This window comes from Urocampus carinirostris, chromosome 1 (genome assembly GCF_059441175.1).
Source record: "Urocampus carinirostris isolate Australia breed hairy pipefish chromosome 1, RoL_Ucar_1.0, whole genome shotgun sequence".
NCBI lineage: Eukaryota > Metazoa > Chordata > Actinopteri > Syngnathiformes > Syngnathidae > Urocampus > Urocampus carinirostris.
The window spans coordinates 15,220,853-15,237,204 of record NC_142349.1 but is presented as its reverse complement, the minus strand read 5'-3'; the positions used below and the strand labels follow the sequence as shown (position 1 = coordinate 15,237,204).

The following is a 16,352-nucleotide window of genomic DNA, read 5'->3' as shown; positions in this document are numbered from 1 at the left end:
GGGGAGACAGAATCTGTGCAGACAGGAGCTGTGTCTTCAAAAGTAGCAGACAGTTGACCTGCGTCCAAGGACCACTCGTCGGTATTTGTCACTGGCACGACTGTGTACTGTATGTGTTGTCCCAAGGTTACAGCCGAGCTGCTGTGTGAAGAGCAAATCAGGCGGCTTATATTTAGCCTCGCAAATGGCGCTCTGTGGATTATGTCTTGCGGTTCTCCGATTTCGTCTTCGGTGCAGAGCATGACAGAAGGACGTGTTGTGAACTATTCAGGTGAGGCTCAGTGTCATGTTCTTCTGCACCAGTTCGTCTTCCAGGCATTTTTTGCTGCTCTCTCTGCATACGTGACCAAAAGGATATTATTGGTTGGACATCGTTTTCCTCCAGGGGTGAAAGGCTACTCCCGCAGCACTAGCATCAGAGCTACGGATTAGTCGTCCCAGAACTTGTTCAATCAGCCTACTCTTCGAAATCATGGATGTTCTTGCCCTAGAGGCAAAGAATGTGAATACTTCAGAGACTGAGAAGAAGACTTCTTCTAGACCGAGGCCCAAACCACCAAAAAAGCCCAAACGGATAGTTTACTTTGAGGTAGAGATCGTGGATGCGAAGACTAAAGAGAAACTGCTTCTATTGGACAAGGTAACTTTTGTTTTTATTTATTTTAGGATTATAAATGATGACTGTAGGATTGTTTATTTTTGGAGTCCGTGATCTGAAGCTACTAAGACTTTTTAACTGTGGGAAGCATGTTAGGGGAAATAGAGTTTAATAAGTATGTTGTTTTGGACAAAGTACTATGCCAAATATGACATAATCATAGCAGTGCAGTAGGTTGGAAAAGTCTATCTGTGAAAAATACAACTAATCATAGATGGAAAGCCAGATATACCACAATACACCGGGGTTTTTTTAGTATAGTGTGCAAAGGTGTAAAGCGCACACCGTAAATTTCTGATTAAAAATCTTTCTAAATGTTGGTTCACCTTATCCTTGGCTTAAACTAAGCATTGTGAGTGACAAACGTTGAGTCAAGGTTGCTGGGTATTGCAGGTTGTGTGATTATGTTGAATCAAATGGTGTGATGAAAAAATATTATTTTACAATTTTCATTTGAACATACAGGTATATCAAGTGCTGGTGATTATTTCCATTTGTCATGATGATTAGCTGCGATGCATATTACATATAATACCTTGTTAAAATCATCTGGTTTGATGATTTAATTTATATGAGGAGTGTTTGGACTCTCCAGGGGATGCAACCAAGATAAGCTCTGGCCTTTTCCCATCAGCCTTTTTTTCCTTCTGTTTTGTCATTGTTTATCAATGTTGTTGATTTTTTTTAATGTATTGTAACCTTGTATTTGACGAAAAAAATAAAATGTCAACCAGTCCCCAATCAACTAGTCAATCAATCAATCAATCAATCAATTAAACATCTCAATTGTTCACTAGTATGCCCCAGGGGCAGTGTTGTGACGTGTGACGTCATGTCGCACACGCAAGTGATCAATACAGTTCATTTGAGATTATACGTCGGTTGTCTACCTCGTTAATAGGATTAAATTTCTTACAAACAAAAACAACAGGGCACGGAAACATAGAAGTCGAGGCGAAGGCGGAGCAGGTAGCGGTGAAGGCCCAGCCGGTAGCTGCAAGTGGCAGCCCGCCCTGCCACTTCGCGTCAGTCCAAGTGATTTGGATATAATTCCTAAAAATACTCGTAAGGTTTCTTGAGGGTGAGAGATGTAGTTGCATGTAATATCGATTGTGTTTAGCAATATCTTTAACTGTTAAGTAATTGCACAAATACCATAATATACTACCTTAAAGCATATACGTGTGTTACTCCAGTGCTCGTTGATAATACGCACAAAGTTAAAAAATTGCAAATTATACTCGAATAAATACGATACTTGGTCAGTAGGTCGCTAAAATAAAGTAAAACGGACAAATACTTAGAGAGAGAAACAAGTTTACAGGAAGCCGAGCCTCAGTGGAGAGCAAAGCAATTTTCCGTAATATTGACAGTTGGTTGAACCAAGACAGCAAATGACAACGCAACATCACGGTTCTCAACAGCTAATATGGTTGCAAGCAGTAGGTTTCATGACGACCTAACAAATACATTCAAGGAACACTTACGAATTTGTAAAAAGAACTAATGTAAACCAAAAACATGTTTAAGGGCAGATTTTGTCATAAAACCATACAAACAGTATATGCATATACACATTCTTGCTTCTGACCACCACAAGAACACGCAAATGGAAATAAACTAAAATGATTTATATGGACCCCTATTAGTCTAAACACAACACTTTGATTAATTGCATCTATCTCAGGCGACCTCTGAAAGAAAACCACAAACAACGCATTATTGAACCAAAGGGTAGACTTCAACTATGAGGGAGTCAATGATTGAAAGATGAATGAAACTTTATTTCAAACATGATGAAAACAAAAGCAAAAACAATGTTTATGTAACATGTCTGAAAAAGAATAGGAAGAAGCATGTGCTTATTCATTCCTACCCCTTGACTTCCTTAACAATTGTCTTACGGATAGATCTCTTGTGTATTCACATAAGACAATAAATATACATATTTACATAGGTTCTATGGATGCAGAGTCACTTTAACATCATCATCATCATCATTATCATAACCATTACTATTTTCACCGTCATCATTATAGTCATTGCTGTCTCCATACTGTTTCAGTATACTATATACCGTAGTAGAGTATCTATTATAAAAACAATAATTGTGTCGTGATTACTAATGCAAGGCACCTGAGTCTGCTCCTTTGGCGCCAACTGCCTCAGACTCTGATTGGCTGCTTATCTCTTTTTAAACCCCCGTCTTCCAGTCACCCGTTGTCAGTCCATCTGCGAACCTCAGCTCCCGCTAGGCAAGCCTTTTTGACCCTGACTTTCTCCTGTCCTGATTCCTGTTTGATTCAAGGCTCCAACCCCTTAACTGAACTCGATTGCGTTTTTGCTCCATCGTTCCGGCCTTCGATCTGTTCTTCCCCCACTCCCGACACTGCCTTCGCTCGCCACGGAAGTGCCACTTCCGCGTTCCGAGCGATCTGCTACCCTTGACCGACGATCACCGGATCGTGGGTGCAAGCCTTTTCTTCCTTATAAATAAAACTGAGAAAAACGAACGCAAGTGGATCCTGTCTCCGTTTCAGGTCTCTGACAAATTGTCATTGTTGCTCAAGGTGACAACTTACTTTTTTGTGGTGTGTGTTGTCCATCATACGAAGCATTTTTGGACCTGCTGGTAGAGGGGGTTTGCCCACAGGCAACAAGACCATCCATTGCTAAGTGTCCTAAACCATGCAATGAAAAGACACGACAAGGGAGCTTAAGCCGGATGCGTCCAGCATCAAGCTCCTACTTGTCTGCCCCAACCGAGTTTTTCAGGACATGTCTGTTTTGTGTTCTTATTGAAATATATTTCTATGTGATTGTATCCCCGTTAATTTAATTTTAGTTTTGTTTTCACCATCATCACCAACATATTTATTTAACCTCATTGTTTTGTTTATGAATATAGATCCAGAATGTGATGAATTTGCATAACATAATGGTGACAGTAAAATAACAACAATAACGGTCAACAATAAGAAAAGTCATAAGGTTGATAATGATGATAATAATACTAATAACAACAATGATAACAACAACAAAATAATAATCATGAAAATACTTATAATAATGATAACTACCTTAAATATTAGCTTGACCTTCCTATTGACTGAATAAGGCTTCTGCTCATTGACATTGTTTGGATATACTAATACAAATACAATAATAGTCACACAACAGTTAAAAAGTTAAAACAATCATCATCATCATCGTAATAGTTGTGATAATTCCAGATTAATTATTTCTTTAACCCATCTATAAACTCTATAACGATAATAAACAATAAATGTCATTCAGGCACCATCCACACATCCATCCATTATCTGCAGCGCTTATCCTCATTAGAGTCGCGGGGCTGCTGGAGCCCATCCCAGCTATCCTCGGGCAGTGGGCAGGGGATACCCCTAACTGGTTGCCAGTCAATGCAGGGCCGTCTTTGTGTGATGTTATAATTAGGGACAATCGACCTGGCATGTCTTTTTTTGGAATGTGGGAGAAAACCGCAGTGCCCAGAGTGAACCCACGCAAGCACGGGAAGAACATGCAAACTCCGCACAGGCAGACTGGTAGCTGGATTTGATCCAATGACCTCAAAACTGTGCCACGGACGGGCTTACCTCTCAAATTAATAACAACAATAGTGATAATAACAGTTGGTGACAGTTATTATAATAATAAATATAATATTCTATCTCGTTATTATGATTAAGTGAGTTCACGACAGACACAAATGTTCTGGGTTAAGGATTTGAGTCTTTATGGGCCAATTACTTGAGAACTACAAAGTTCTCTCCTTTCTAAAGAAAAGCAAGTTATTGACCTGTTGAAGGTGAATTTTGCTTTGCTTACTCTATAGGTGTTCCTTGAGATTGAAGACGATCGAAGATCAAAACTTCCAGGAATCAAGACAGCAAATGTTTACCAAGTGTTAAAACGCTAAAAAAAACATACTTTTGATTTCAGGTGGAGCCAACTGCCACTGTTTTGGACATCAAGGCATTGTTTCATAAATCATGTACGTATGTTTTGGTGTATTTTAAAAAAGAAAAAAAATACAACAGTTTAATGTTTCACTACAGGTATGTCCATTTTGACAGATCCAAAATGGTACCCGGCACGACAATCTCTGCGCCTGGATCCAAGTGGGTGCATCAGCTCATGTAATAAGTGAAGAGGTCATCTTGGTCATGATGCCATTTGTTTTCTCAGAAACAAAGTGTCTCAGAGATGAAGAAGTTTTACAAACACTTCCTGTGGGAACCACAGCCAGTTTCTACTTCAGTGACCTCGGACCACAACTCACATGGGGAACTGTAAGTTCAGACACACGTGATCTGTTTAGCATGTGAAAATAGTACTGGAAGGTGACTATGAAATTAATATCTTTACTGGCAGATGTGCGACCTCTAAGCTTCAGTTCTTTCGGGTTTCCAATGTCAGTGCTATAATGACAGTTGTACAAAAAAAACTACAGTATTGTATTTCATTTACTTGTCAGGACTGTCAAAACAGTAAAATGATGATAAAAATGATTGATGTAACTACAACCTCCTAACTGTAAAATGGTTTATTTTAACTAAAGTCAGCGATCAGCCTTGCCCTCACAGTGCCATTGTAATTGGTTGTCCTGAGTAGCACTTGTAACTGCAAACGTCTAATAGTATTGAAAATGGCACGCATTCATGATTTTTTAATAAGCATCTATCTGCTTGGTACCGTGTGACATATCTTCATGTTTCTGAATTTGTCCATTTGGTTCAGTTGTTGTTTTGTGTTGGGGGGATTTTGTAAGGTTTATTGTTCTATATTCTTTATCAATTATCCGTTAACGGTCAAATCATAATACGCTACAAAGCCAAGGGGCCGAGACACTTGCTCTCAGCCAAGAGGCCGAGTCAAGGTCCCAGACACAGAGCCATGCAGCGATCAGTGCAGTACACAATTCCAAGGGGTTTTGGGGTTTTTAAGGGTTATTGTTCTATCTTCGTTATTCATTATCCATTATCCGTTATCGGTCAGTTCATAATACGCTACAGAGCCTAGGAGCCGGGACACTTATTCTCAGCCAAAAGGCCAAGCTAAGGTCCTAGCCCTAAAGGGGTTTTTAAGGGTTATTGATCTATCTTCGTTATTCATTATCCATTATCCGTTATCGGTCAGTTCATTATATGCTACAAAGCCTAGGAGCCGGGACACTTACTCTCAGCCAAAGGCTAAGCTAAGGTCCTAGCCCTAAAGCCTTGTTGCGATCATTGCGAATGCACCGTTCCCGGAGGTACTGCAATACCGGGCCGATGCGTGGAGTGGACAGAGCAAGCTCTTATTCCAAGACGTGTTGAGTAGTGATGATTTTTATAATTGTGCAGTGAGAGCAGTAGTGCTAAGAGATGGCTTAAATTGCGTAAATCCCCTTTTAAGACCGATGTGCCCAAAAAACAATCTGCCACAGAAAGTATTACAACATCAAATTCAAAGAGTCACCCTAACCCCAATAAGTAAATTCCCTCGAGCGCACATACGCGCATACCATTTGTGGTCGTTTGCTTTCCTCTCAAATCCCACAATGCCTATCAATCTCGGGACATCTAATCTCATGGCCCTATTTCTCCGAGGGCTCTCGTCTTCCTCACTGTGCCACGTTGCTACCCCCCATGTTTGTAAAATAGTATATTAGTAAAAGAACTCTGTGGAATTCTGGTCTAAACCAAGGATTCAAAGTGTTGAGGAGATCTCGAACAAGACTGGACACATATGCTGTGGTCATGACCAAAACTGGAACAAAAATATTACCTCAACACTTTGGACCAAGTATTTGAAAAGCAAAACTTCTAGAAACTTAGATGAGAGATCAAGTCAAGAACAATGCATTGAACCCTATTAAGACCACCCAAAAAAACAAGACTTGAAAAAATCAAAGTTGGTCCAGACAGAAAGAAAAGGAACAATGTAACGACATAAATTTTGAGTCCCGACTAAGTTGAAACCAAGATTTTAAGGGGTCCAACAAGACTGAGAGGTTGAACATATTTGGAACCAGATCAAATCAAGACTGGATCGTTGAGATTACACAGGCAGTTTATAGGGCCAAGTGAAGGCAGAAAGGTGGATAACTGGTCAGCTGGTCTGCTTCACATTTTAGAGTTTCTAGGCTTAATTCCAACTTCTGGCTTGCCTGTGTGTAGTTAGCATGTTCACTCTGTGCTTGAGTAAGCTAAAATTGGTCCCTCTGTTATCTTTCCACATACCAAAAGCAGGCTTGACAGGTTGATGAGTGAGTCCAAATTGTCTCTAGGTGTGGGTGCATGTGTAAGACCACCTCTGCAACCACCTAACAGGGAATAGTATACTCAGGACTTAAACTAGTGCTGCGCACGATCTACTACCCATGCACGTGCGAATTGTACTCACCCCTGATACTCCAGATGCCCCTCCCCAGCTGGATTATGCATTAACCCTTCACTCCCAGACACAGAGAATTCACCGCCTTGGGCAAGGACATCAAGCACCATGACTGAAACCTTCAGGCAAATAGCAGACCGTCGTGGAAAGAACAGAAATGTCAAGTTTAAACTTGAGTTATCATTCAAAATAAAGAGAGAAGGCATCGATGGATTTTTACTAGCAAGGAGGACAGGGGTGGAAGTCCTCAGATGAGGGGTTCAAACTCCCGTTCTGAAGTCCCAACCCACCCCCTGAACACCTTTACATCATATCTTAAAGGTTACAAAAAGGAGATCAGCCACAAGCAGTGTGGAAATCAAAGCACGGCAACTTGAGGGGACAATAGTAAAATAGTGTATCTTAAGCGAAACAACGAACCATAGACAAAACGATAAACTGTACGTAAATAAAATAATTGACAACCTTGGCAACCATCTTCTTTTTAAATGTGTTAAAAACAGAAACCTAGCAAATAAATATACATAACAGATGACAAGGAAAGTCAAGACCAAAGATTGAACCCAGATTTGTGTCCGTGACTGAATTCATTCTAATTTTTGGCAAACACTTGCCTGGTTAAAGGGTGTCGGGATTTGAGTCTTTATGGGTCAATTACTTGGGAACTACAAATTTCTCCCGTCCTTTTTAAAGAAAAGCTAGTTGAACAGACATTGACCTGTCATATGTGAATTTTGCTTTGCTTACTTTATAGGTGTTCCTTGCTGAGTGCGTGGGTCCACTAGTCATCTATTTATTGTTTTATTTCCGCCTCCCCTTCTTTTATGCTCCAAAATACGACTTCACTACTAGCAACAACTGGGTCGTACAGTCAGTATTTACGCAACATGACTCTTCAACTATCAATTCATAGTTAATGTATTTTTTTAATGTGCTTTCCTTTACATTTTGTGTAGTTCTGCTTGCATCTGTCACAGTTTACATTACATCAAAAAGATTCTGGAGACGCTATTTGTTCACCGCATTTCTCACGGGACAATGCCTCTACGGAACATATTCAAGGTGACTGCGCCCAAAGTTTACCGGGAAAATACGGGCAAGGAGATTGCTGTTATCATTTTTTCTGAAATGAAATGAAAACCATTGCAGAATTGTGGATTTTACTGGAGTACCGCCGCCTGGATGGCGTACTACATCAACCACCCGCTCTACACGCCACCACGTAAATGCCGCTATCACATTCCCTCGCTGACGTTTCTTCAATCATGAGTTCACTTTATTTGTTTGTAGTTTATGGGCAGCAGCAGGTGAATATCGGACTTTACATTTTTTGGGTAGGGTTCACGCTAAATTTGATGCTACAACTAGAAAGTGAGTACTCAAGGAAGAATGTTTTTGTTTGTATGCACTCAGTTTTGCCAAGTTGGGAATTTCTCCATCCACGTTACGCTCCGTAACCTCAAGCAGCCAGGTAGTTAAGCAGTTTGAGTGTACGTGTTTACGGTATACAACAGTTAAAAACTTTTTTGCTGTCATCTCAGGTGTAAAAGTCAAAAAGATTCCTTACCCAACGAAGAATCCCTTCACATGGATTTTCTGTTTGGTGTCCTGCCCAAACTACACGTATGAGGTAAGAACTAAATCAAACATTAAATCTTTGAAATAGTAGGTGAAAACCCCCTAGCGTCTTCTAAGTTTCTGCCAACACAAAATATGTCACATTCCCTTTTCAGTTTATGGAAAAAGGTACTGTACAGTTAAAATTAAATTGAAATTACAACTGCATTAATGTTTCAGTGCCTGTGAAAAGCGCAACACTTCAAGACATATAATTGATAAGTTGTCTTGTTTTGTGTGTGTGTGTGCACGTTGCCTTAAATCAGGGGTGAGCAAACCTTTTGAGTGGCGGGTCGCATCGGGATAAAAAAATCCGCAGACGGACTGTACTATGAGGGAAAAAAAACATTGGATTTTTTTGTATCTGACAATACAGCCTCGATTCCTTTACATCAGTAATACGTGAGGAAAAAAGATAATATTAGTTTATTTTGATTTTCCTTAAATGTATTAAAAAATAAATGTGAATTCAGACATCGACATTTAAATGTTATATTTCAGCTTATATTTGTTTATAAATAGACCATGTAGTCAAATTGGTTTTGATAAATAAAGTTATTATAAGTTCCTTTTTAAGCACTTAATCTAGAAAGAAAGACTCAAAAATTCAATGAAGGTCTTTTAAAAAGAAAAAAAAAATATCCAAGCTTAAAACACACTTCTACACTATAGCTTATGAATGACCAAGATTTCATGTTGACAATATCTGTGTATTATTTATTGCAACATCCATTGCAGCCTGGTCATCCTGGAAATGGGATTACTTCATGTGCGGTCCCTTATCAAGGTTTCTTCATTTTCCTCATGTTGAGGTGTTTGAGTTTTTCCTGGCCCTCATGTAGGTTTCAGATCAGGGGATGGTGTAATAATAGTCTGTAGTTTGCAATAATGTGTGGTCTGTCCAGCCCTTTAAAACTCGTTGTGATTAAGGGCTGTACAAATAAACATGACGTGACTCGACTTGACTAGCATGTACAGAAAAATGTAGTCAGCAATAAAATATTCTCAGATTTTTACAGTTTTGATTCGGCTGTCTGGATTAAAAAGCATGTCAGGCATTTTGGACCGTGGGCCACAGTTTTCCCAAAAGTACCCCAGAATGCAATCTCTTAAATAATTTTGAGAACATTAAAAAAATAATAGTATATCGTTTTCACGAAAAATGACACAATTTTGAATGACAGTTTTATCTTTGTCCAACATAATTTAATCATAGATCTTTGATTCAATTTTGTACTTCCTATATTCATTTTACAATGCAAAATATTCCCAGTGCTTCATCTTTTCCACATTTTGTCGTGTTAAATCCCCGTTCCAAAATTGATTTATTTTCTTCCTCAAAATTCTACACACGACACTCCTTAAAAAAATGTAAACTAGTTGTGAGAATTCTGCAAATGTATTAATATGTTAAAAAAAAAACTAAGAAACCACGCGAATGTAAGTCTTCCTGACTTGTCTCCCAGTTCCTGTCGCTTAAAAATTCCAATCCAAAATCCTAAGCTCGCAAAATGTGAGGCAATGGCACATGATTTTTGCATAAAAAACAAGACATATTTCATCAGTATATTTCAACAAATTTACGAGATAATGCATTTTAAAGACAACCTGTCTCGTCTTTGACATCTTGAGCTGTGGCGTCAAGTGAGTAACACCGGCACCCTAGCAAGCCCGTCAGTAAATCGGTTTTACGTAGTAAATAGTCAAATGAGCCAGGTTTTAGTGCCTTTTAAGGAGAATGCCTATGCAGGTGGTTACAGTGATGGTACAACAAAGAGCGAGCAGCCGAAAAGGGGCTAACTGCCAAAAACAACACACGAAGAATATAGTTTGATATATATATATATATATATATATATATATATATATATATATATATATATATATATACGGCACTCGAGTACAAAAGGTAAGATTTAGACCAGTGGAATCGTGCGCCGAGGTAGACTGCATCTGCATCCTCTTAGTTTTCGTTCGAATTGTCCGTATGACAAAGGAAGAAAACGCCCTTGATGGCGACAGTTATAAGGAGAAAGCTGAAGACGGTTTAAGGTGAATTTGGCAATTGCGGTATGGCTTTTTTTTTTTATCAGCTGCGCTTTAGGCGTTGCGAGCGCGTTAGGAGTAGCATGGTGGTACCTTTCACAGGCATGGTTTGGGATGAAAGTTATATTATTATTATTATTACTAAAGCTTTAGAAACTCTCTCAGGTGTACCGTCTTTCTTTGTAAATATTCTTTGTAAGTATGTGTAACCATGTATAATATGTATTTGCGACTGTATATTTTTGTAATGTATTTATTTTAGAGACTTATTGTAATACGTTTTCTACGAGCGAATCAAAAAGAAGGGGCGGAGCAAATGCGGGCTGATAGGAAGTGGGGTAAAGCTGAGTTAAATCTCTTCGTTGTTGCAGCGGACAATAGTGGATATATATTTTTCCCACCCTTAACTTTGGAAATATACATTTTTTTCATTGGATTACTTTCAACGGGACCTGGACTTTAAAGGTTTGCATTAAATTCTAACTACCGGTATCATTTTCCGTTCATGTTGCCGATTGTGGTGGATGGATTGTGTACTATATTTGCAGTTACAATTACGGCACCTAAAGTCAGAATTGGATTAAACCTGTGACTGTGGTACATGTTTAAATGTTGGCGCATGCGGTTTATATACAGGTTGCTTTGCTCACGGGTGGTGAATATTGTGTAATGGAAGGTATTCTAATTATCTTGTTGACATTTTTGTACAGTATTTGAATTTTTGTTTACATCTCTGCTTTCTTGGATGAGTTGTTTGGGAGAAGTATTTTATATTTTGTTCTGTTAATGTTTTACTTTTTTGGTCTACATTACTTGCACTGTTTGTCTTTATTGTCAAATAAACGTGTACAAATTTTAATGGTAATGTTGACATGGTTATAATTTAAAATACTCTTTTGAATTTTATTCTGAAACCGTCGTAAAAGAAATGATTACGTGTATTTATTATAAATATCAAGTTTGCATTGTATTTATTTCATAAGATCCAAAAATGTTAGCGCCTAAAATCTTCGTGTTGTGTTTATCATAAATATAAACAAACGCAAAGGGGGTTTATCGTTCAATCCGTTTGCCATTTTCGAGCAAAAAGTATCAGTATCATGAGTATCGTTCGATACTACTCATCGGCGGCGCCCTCTCTTGGCTGCGGCTGCATCGGGTCAGATGCAATCGACATTTCGTTCTGTGTACATTGTTACACAGAATGACAATACAAGGAAATTATTATTATTATTATTATCTAATTGGTCAATTTAATAGCGCTCTTACTCATGGTATTACGGTAGGACGTTTCCACTGCGTGATGTCATTACGCACGCACCCTTTTTTGTTTGCTCATTGCAGATTGCGGTGTTGTGCTGTTCGCTTGTTGGTACGGAATAAATATGCCGAAAAAAAGACCCAATATATCCTGTTCATCTTTCTCACGCATAAGAAGATTGCAAACTCTGTAATAGCCTCGACGACGACCCTGTATTTACTTGGATCGGATCGATACCAAAAACCCAAGTATCGCCCACCCTTAATGCACTCTTAAATGTGTACCTTTTCAAATTACGTCTAATCAACAGAATTATTGGAATTTTGGACTTTTAGTCATGTGGTTTTTGCTAAAAGCTCCTAAATGTGTGGTCACCTTGACAGGATTCGGTGCTGTGAGTAGAATTCTAAAGCGAAAACGGATGAATCCATTTTGAAATAATACCCGGTACTGTAACAGTAGAAAATGTGAACGAAGTGGAGTGCGGTGAGTACTGTACTTTCCAAGTGCATGGTAGTGTTGAGTGTGTTCTCTGACTTTACACTTGCTCATGGTCTCCCCCTACTGCTCCAAGGTGAAACCGTCCTACATTTTCAAGTCTTGATTCCTTTTAACCCCTCTTTTATACCCAGGGAAAATTAGAGATATCTCCTCACCAAAGCATGCATGATTTGGTACTGGAGGGGGAAACTATAGTACAGGAGACCACGCAATCCTGCTTGGGTATGGAGGACTGATCCTGTCATATACATTGATAAACGAATACTGTAAATGGATAAATATACAGTATACCATATATAAACACATGCATATATCTCGTAATACCTAAATATATAGTATAAATGTAATTTATTTGTTTATGCATTTCTTCTTTTACTATTTTATTTATTTATTCTGGTGTTTATTTTGTAATGTATGTTGTGTATTATCACAAAAAAATGTTATTCTAATGAGAAGGCGGCCCAGTTTTCCACGCTTTTATCTATTGGTTAAAAGGCTAGGCTATCGACCAATAGTTCAAACGCTGAGCCAGTTTGACCCGCCCCCTCATTTGAGTAACATTTTGTTGTAAGAAAGTACGCGAAAAAAAATATTCCGAAATAACAAAATAAATGCCAAAATGGATAATTATATGAATACATTTCATTTGTCATATATCTTTGTATTACAAGATTTTCTTATGTGTTGGTTTATTTATGTTATATATTTGTAGGGTTTTTATTTATTTACCTGTATATATTTTCTCTACAGCAGCAAATGGTCCGGCGTTGCCTGGCATTTTACATGGGCGAGGTTTTTGGGGCTGTGGTTTGTTGAAAGGTGTCTATAAGAAACAGGTGTAGAAAGGTGTTGGTTCAGATGGAAGATTGGATTCGGCTACTTGGAGTGGTCAGTCGTCAAAAGCTGCAGTACCCAATTTGGCCAGCAGAGGGCAGTAGGGACCCTGCAAAAGCAAAGGTTTATCGATTTTGATGGCATTTATGGGCAGTGCCTTGATATGAAAGTTAACTAAAGCCACTTGCGGAGGCTTAAAGTACTGCGTAAATGTTCACGAAAAACGGTTCTGCTGTTTTGAAGCCTACAAATCACATAAAACACACGCAGATTAAATTTAGATTAGGTAGGTTTTATAGACTTGGCAGGATTGGTCCTCCATAGAAGGGGAGAACATACAAATCCCAGACAGGAAGGTTTGAATCCAACCCACAACCTCGAGGTAGACAGGACCGCCAGTCTTTCACTGTCGGCCAGAATAAAGTTTCAAATCATTAAATGTTAAAATAAATTGCTTTTTGAGTTTGGGCAGTAGAAATAGCTCAGATGGTAAAGCTAAAATATAAAAAGATTTCCTATACAGTACTGTCTCGTATGTGTTTTGTGGTTTCCACGGCAATTAAAGTCGTTTTCCTGGACTTGCTTCAAGCCTTAATTTGAATGGTTTGTATGGACAGATGATTACCTACCGACAGATGTAGTCAATATGTATTCCAATAGCAATACCAAATAAAAACATCATCTCCATGCGTGTCTAGGTGGGCTCGTGGCTTGGCTTGAGCGTAATGACCCAGTGCCTGCCGGTGGCTCTCTTCACGCTGGCCACCTTGGTGCAGATGAGCGTGTGGGCCAGAGGAAAACACCGAGTCTACTTGAAGGAGTTCAAAGACTACCCAAGTCTGCGATCCTCCATCCTGCCATTTGTCCTTTAGAACAGTGGTCGGCAACTTTTTCTGTGTCACGGGCGAGTTCGTTGTCTGACAATATTTTCACGGCCCGGCATTAATCGTGTTTGTACTTTTTCGTAATGATAACAACAATTATGAAATTAATAATAATGAGCGTGAATCCAAGCGTAGTCTTGTAGAACGTGAACATGTCCTCATAACATCATGCCATAATTATATTTATTCATTCTCTAAACCATTTATCCTACCAAGGGTAGCTGCGGTGCTTGGGCCCATGCTTTTGGAATGTGGGAGGAAACCGGCGTGCCTGAAGGCACGGGGAGAACATGCATACTCCACACAAAAAGGCCTGTAGCTGGAATTGAACCTGTGAAATGTGAGGCAGACGTGCTGATAGCAACACACTCTTGTTGCTATTATACAATTTGACACAAAACACCAAGTCGATCCACGTGCCAAGTAATTAAACACACCACCTCACCAAATAAACCAACCCCACAAAATGTTGTTGGTGGTGTGTTGTCTCTGTGTTGTGCTCTTAAGAGTGCGAACAAATGTATTTGCCCCACTTCTGATTTTCTTGTTTTATGCATATGTATCACTCACAAAACAAGAAACTAATTATAATATCACACTGAGACGACCCAAGAAAATACAAAATGCAGTTTTGAAATGTTGATTCCGTTTATTAGGGCACAAAGGTAATGCTCCCCCCTTGTTAACTCACGAAATAACTGACTATCAGTTTTGGAAAAGCTGCGTTCAATTCCACAGGCCACACCCAAAATTGATTGCCACCACCTTTGTTGAATTTAATTAACCTGGTGGTGGCAGTTTGATGGTCTGGGTCTGCTGCTGCTTCAGGACCAGGACAACATGCTGTTGTTGACAGAATAATGAATTTGGGTGTTCACCAGATAACCCTGAAGGAGAACATCCGGTCGTCAGTCCATGCCCTTGAACTGAAAATGAAGGTTCTGGAGTAACCAAGTCAAAGTCCAGATTTAATTCCAATTGAAATGCATTGGTGTGACCTTAAACAGGCAGTTCATGCTACACAACTCTCCAATATGGCAGATTTGAAACAATTTTGCAGAGAAGAATGGGCCAGAATTACTCCTCAGCGTCGTGAAAGCCTCATTACCAATTATCGTAAACATTTGAGTTTTGTAATCGCTGCCAAAGGTGGCCCACTTCGCTATTAGGTTCAGTGGGAAATTACTTTTACGCATAGGGCTGAATAGGCTTAGATTTTTTTCGTGCCCTTATAAAGGGAATCCATACATCCGTTATCCGCACCGCTTATCCTCAGTAGGGTCGGGGGGTCCTGGAACCCATCCCAGCTATCTTCGGGCAGTGGGAGTGGACACCCTGAACTGGTTGCCAGCCAGTCGCAGGGCACACAGAGACAGACAATTCGTTCGCTCATTCACACCTAGGGACAATTTGGACCTGACATGCATGTTTTTGGAATGTGGGAGGAAACCGGAGTCCCCGGAGTAAACCCATGCAAGCGCAGGGAGAACAAGCAAACTCTACACAGGAGGTTCGATCTCATGACTGTGCCGCACACGCGCTAACCACTGCGCCGCCATGCTGCCCATAATTGGAATCAATATTTCAAAACTTAATTTTAAATTTCCTTGGGTTTTCTCCGTTTGATGTTAAAATTGGTTTAATTGAATGAAGCATTTGTGAGTAATAAATATGCAAAAAAACAGGAAGGGGGCAAATCCTTTGTTCCAGCATGAGAAGGATCCATGCATCCTCCAACCCCGTTGCCAAAAATGTTTCCATAGGTGCAATTTTGTTTACAATCTGTCTGGCATGACGTAGTGAGCTGCAATTGGCCATTCTCAACACCGATTGGCTATGGAGGCAAACGTTCGTTTGATTCATCCTTCGCTGTATCTTCGGCGGGGGAATCCTTGTTTCCAATGTGACAGTTGCACCGTCTAATAGGTAACTTGTTCCACCCCTGCGAACGACACATTTGAATTCATACGTACCACCTCAAAGCCCCGGTTCAAGTTCAGTCTGAAACGTAGCACTGATAGTAAAACAACAATAGGTACCAAACTACCCATGGCCTGGTACCGGTCCTTGGCAAGGTGGTTGCCGACCACTGCTTTAGAACACCGCCAGTGCTGTTTGGAGAAGCCGTCTCTAATCAGGCGCCATTCATCTT

General features: G+C 39.6%; 1 protein-coding gene across 2 annotated transcripts; it reads left to right on the top strand.

Annotated features, from left to right (window-relative positions):
• Positions 1-472: 472 nt before the first annotated feature.
• LOC148373683 (very-long-chain enoyl-CoA reductase-like) lies at positions 473-14,760 on the top strand. Of its 2 annotated transcripts, none has more exons than XM_088353646.1 (11): positions 473-640; positions 4,622-4,673; positions 4,756-4,800; positions 4,868-4,971; positions 7,812-7,927; positions 8,014-8,119; positions 8,207-8,279; positions 8,348-8,391; positions 8,471-8,528; positions 8,599-8,687; positions 14,015-14,760. In XM_088353646.1, the coding sequence occupies exons 1-11, from the start codon at positions 473-475 to the stop codon at positions 14,186-14,188; spliced, it is 1,029 nt and encodes a 342-aa protein (XP_088209772.1). In that variant the 3' UTR covers positions 14,189-14,760. The 2 variants fall into 2 exon arrangements, with proteins under 2 accessions (XP_088209772.1, XP_088209773.1); XM_088353647.1 differs by having other exon boundaries at positions 7,812-7,939.
• The last annotated feature ends 1,592 nt before the right edge of the window (positions 14,761-16,352 follow it).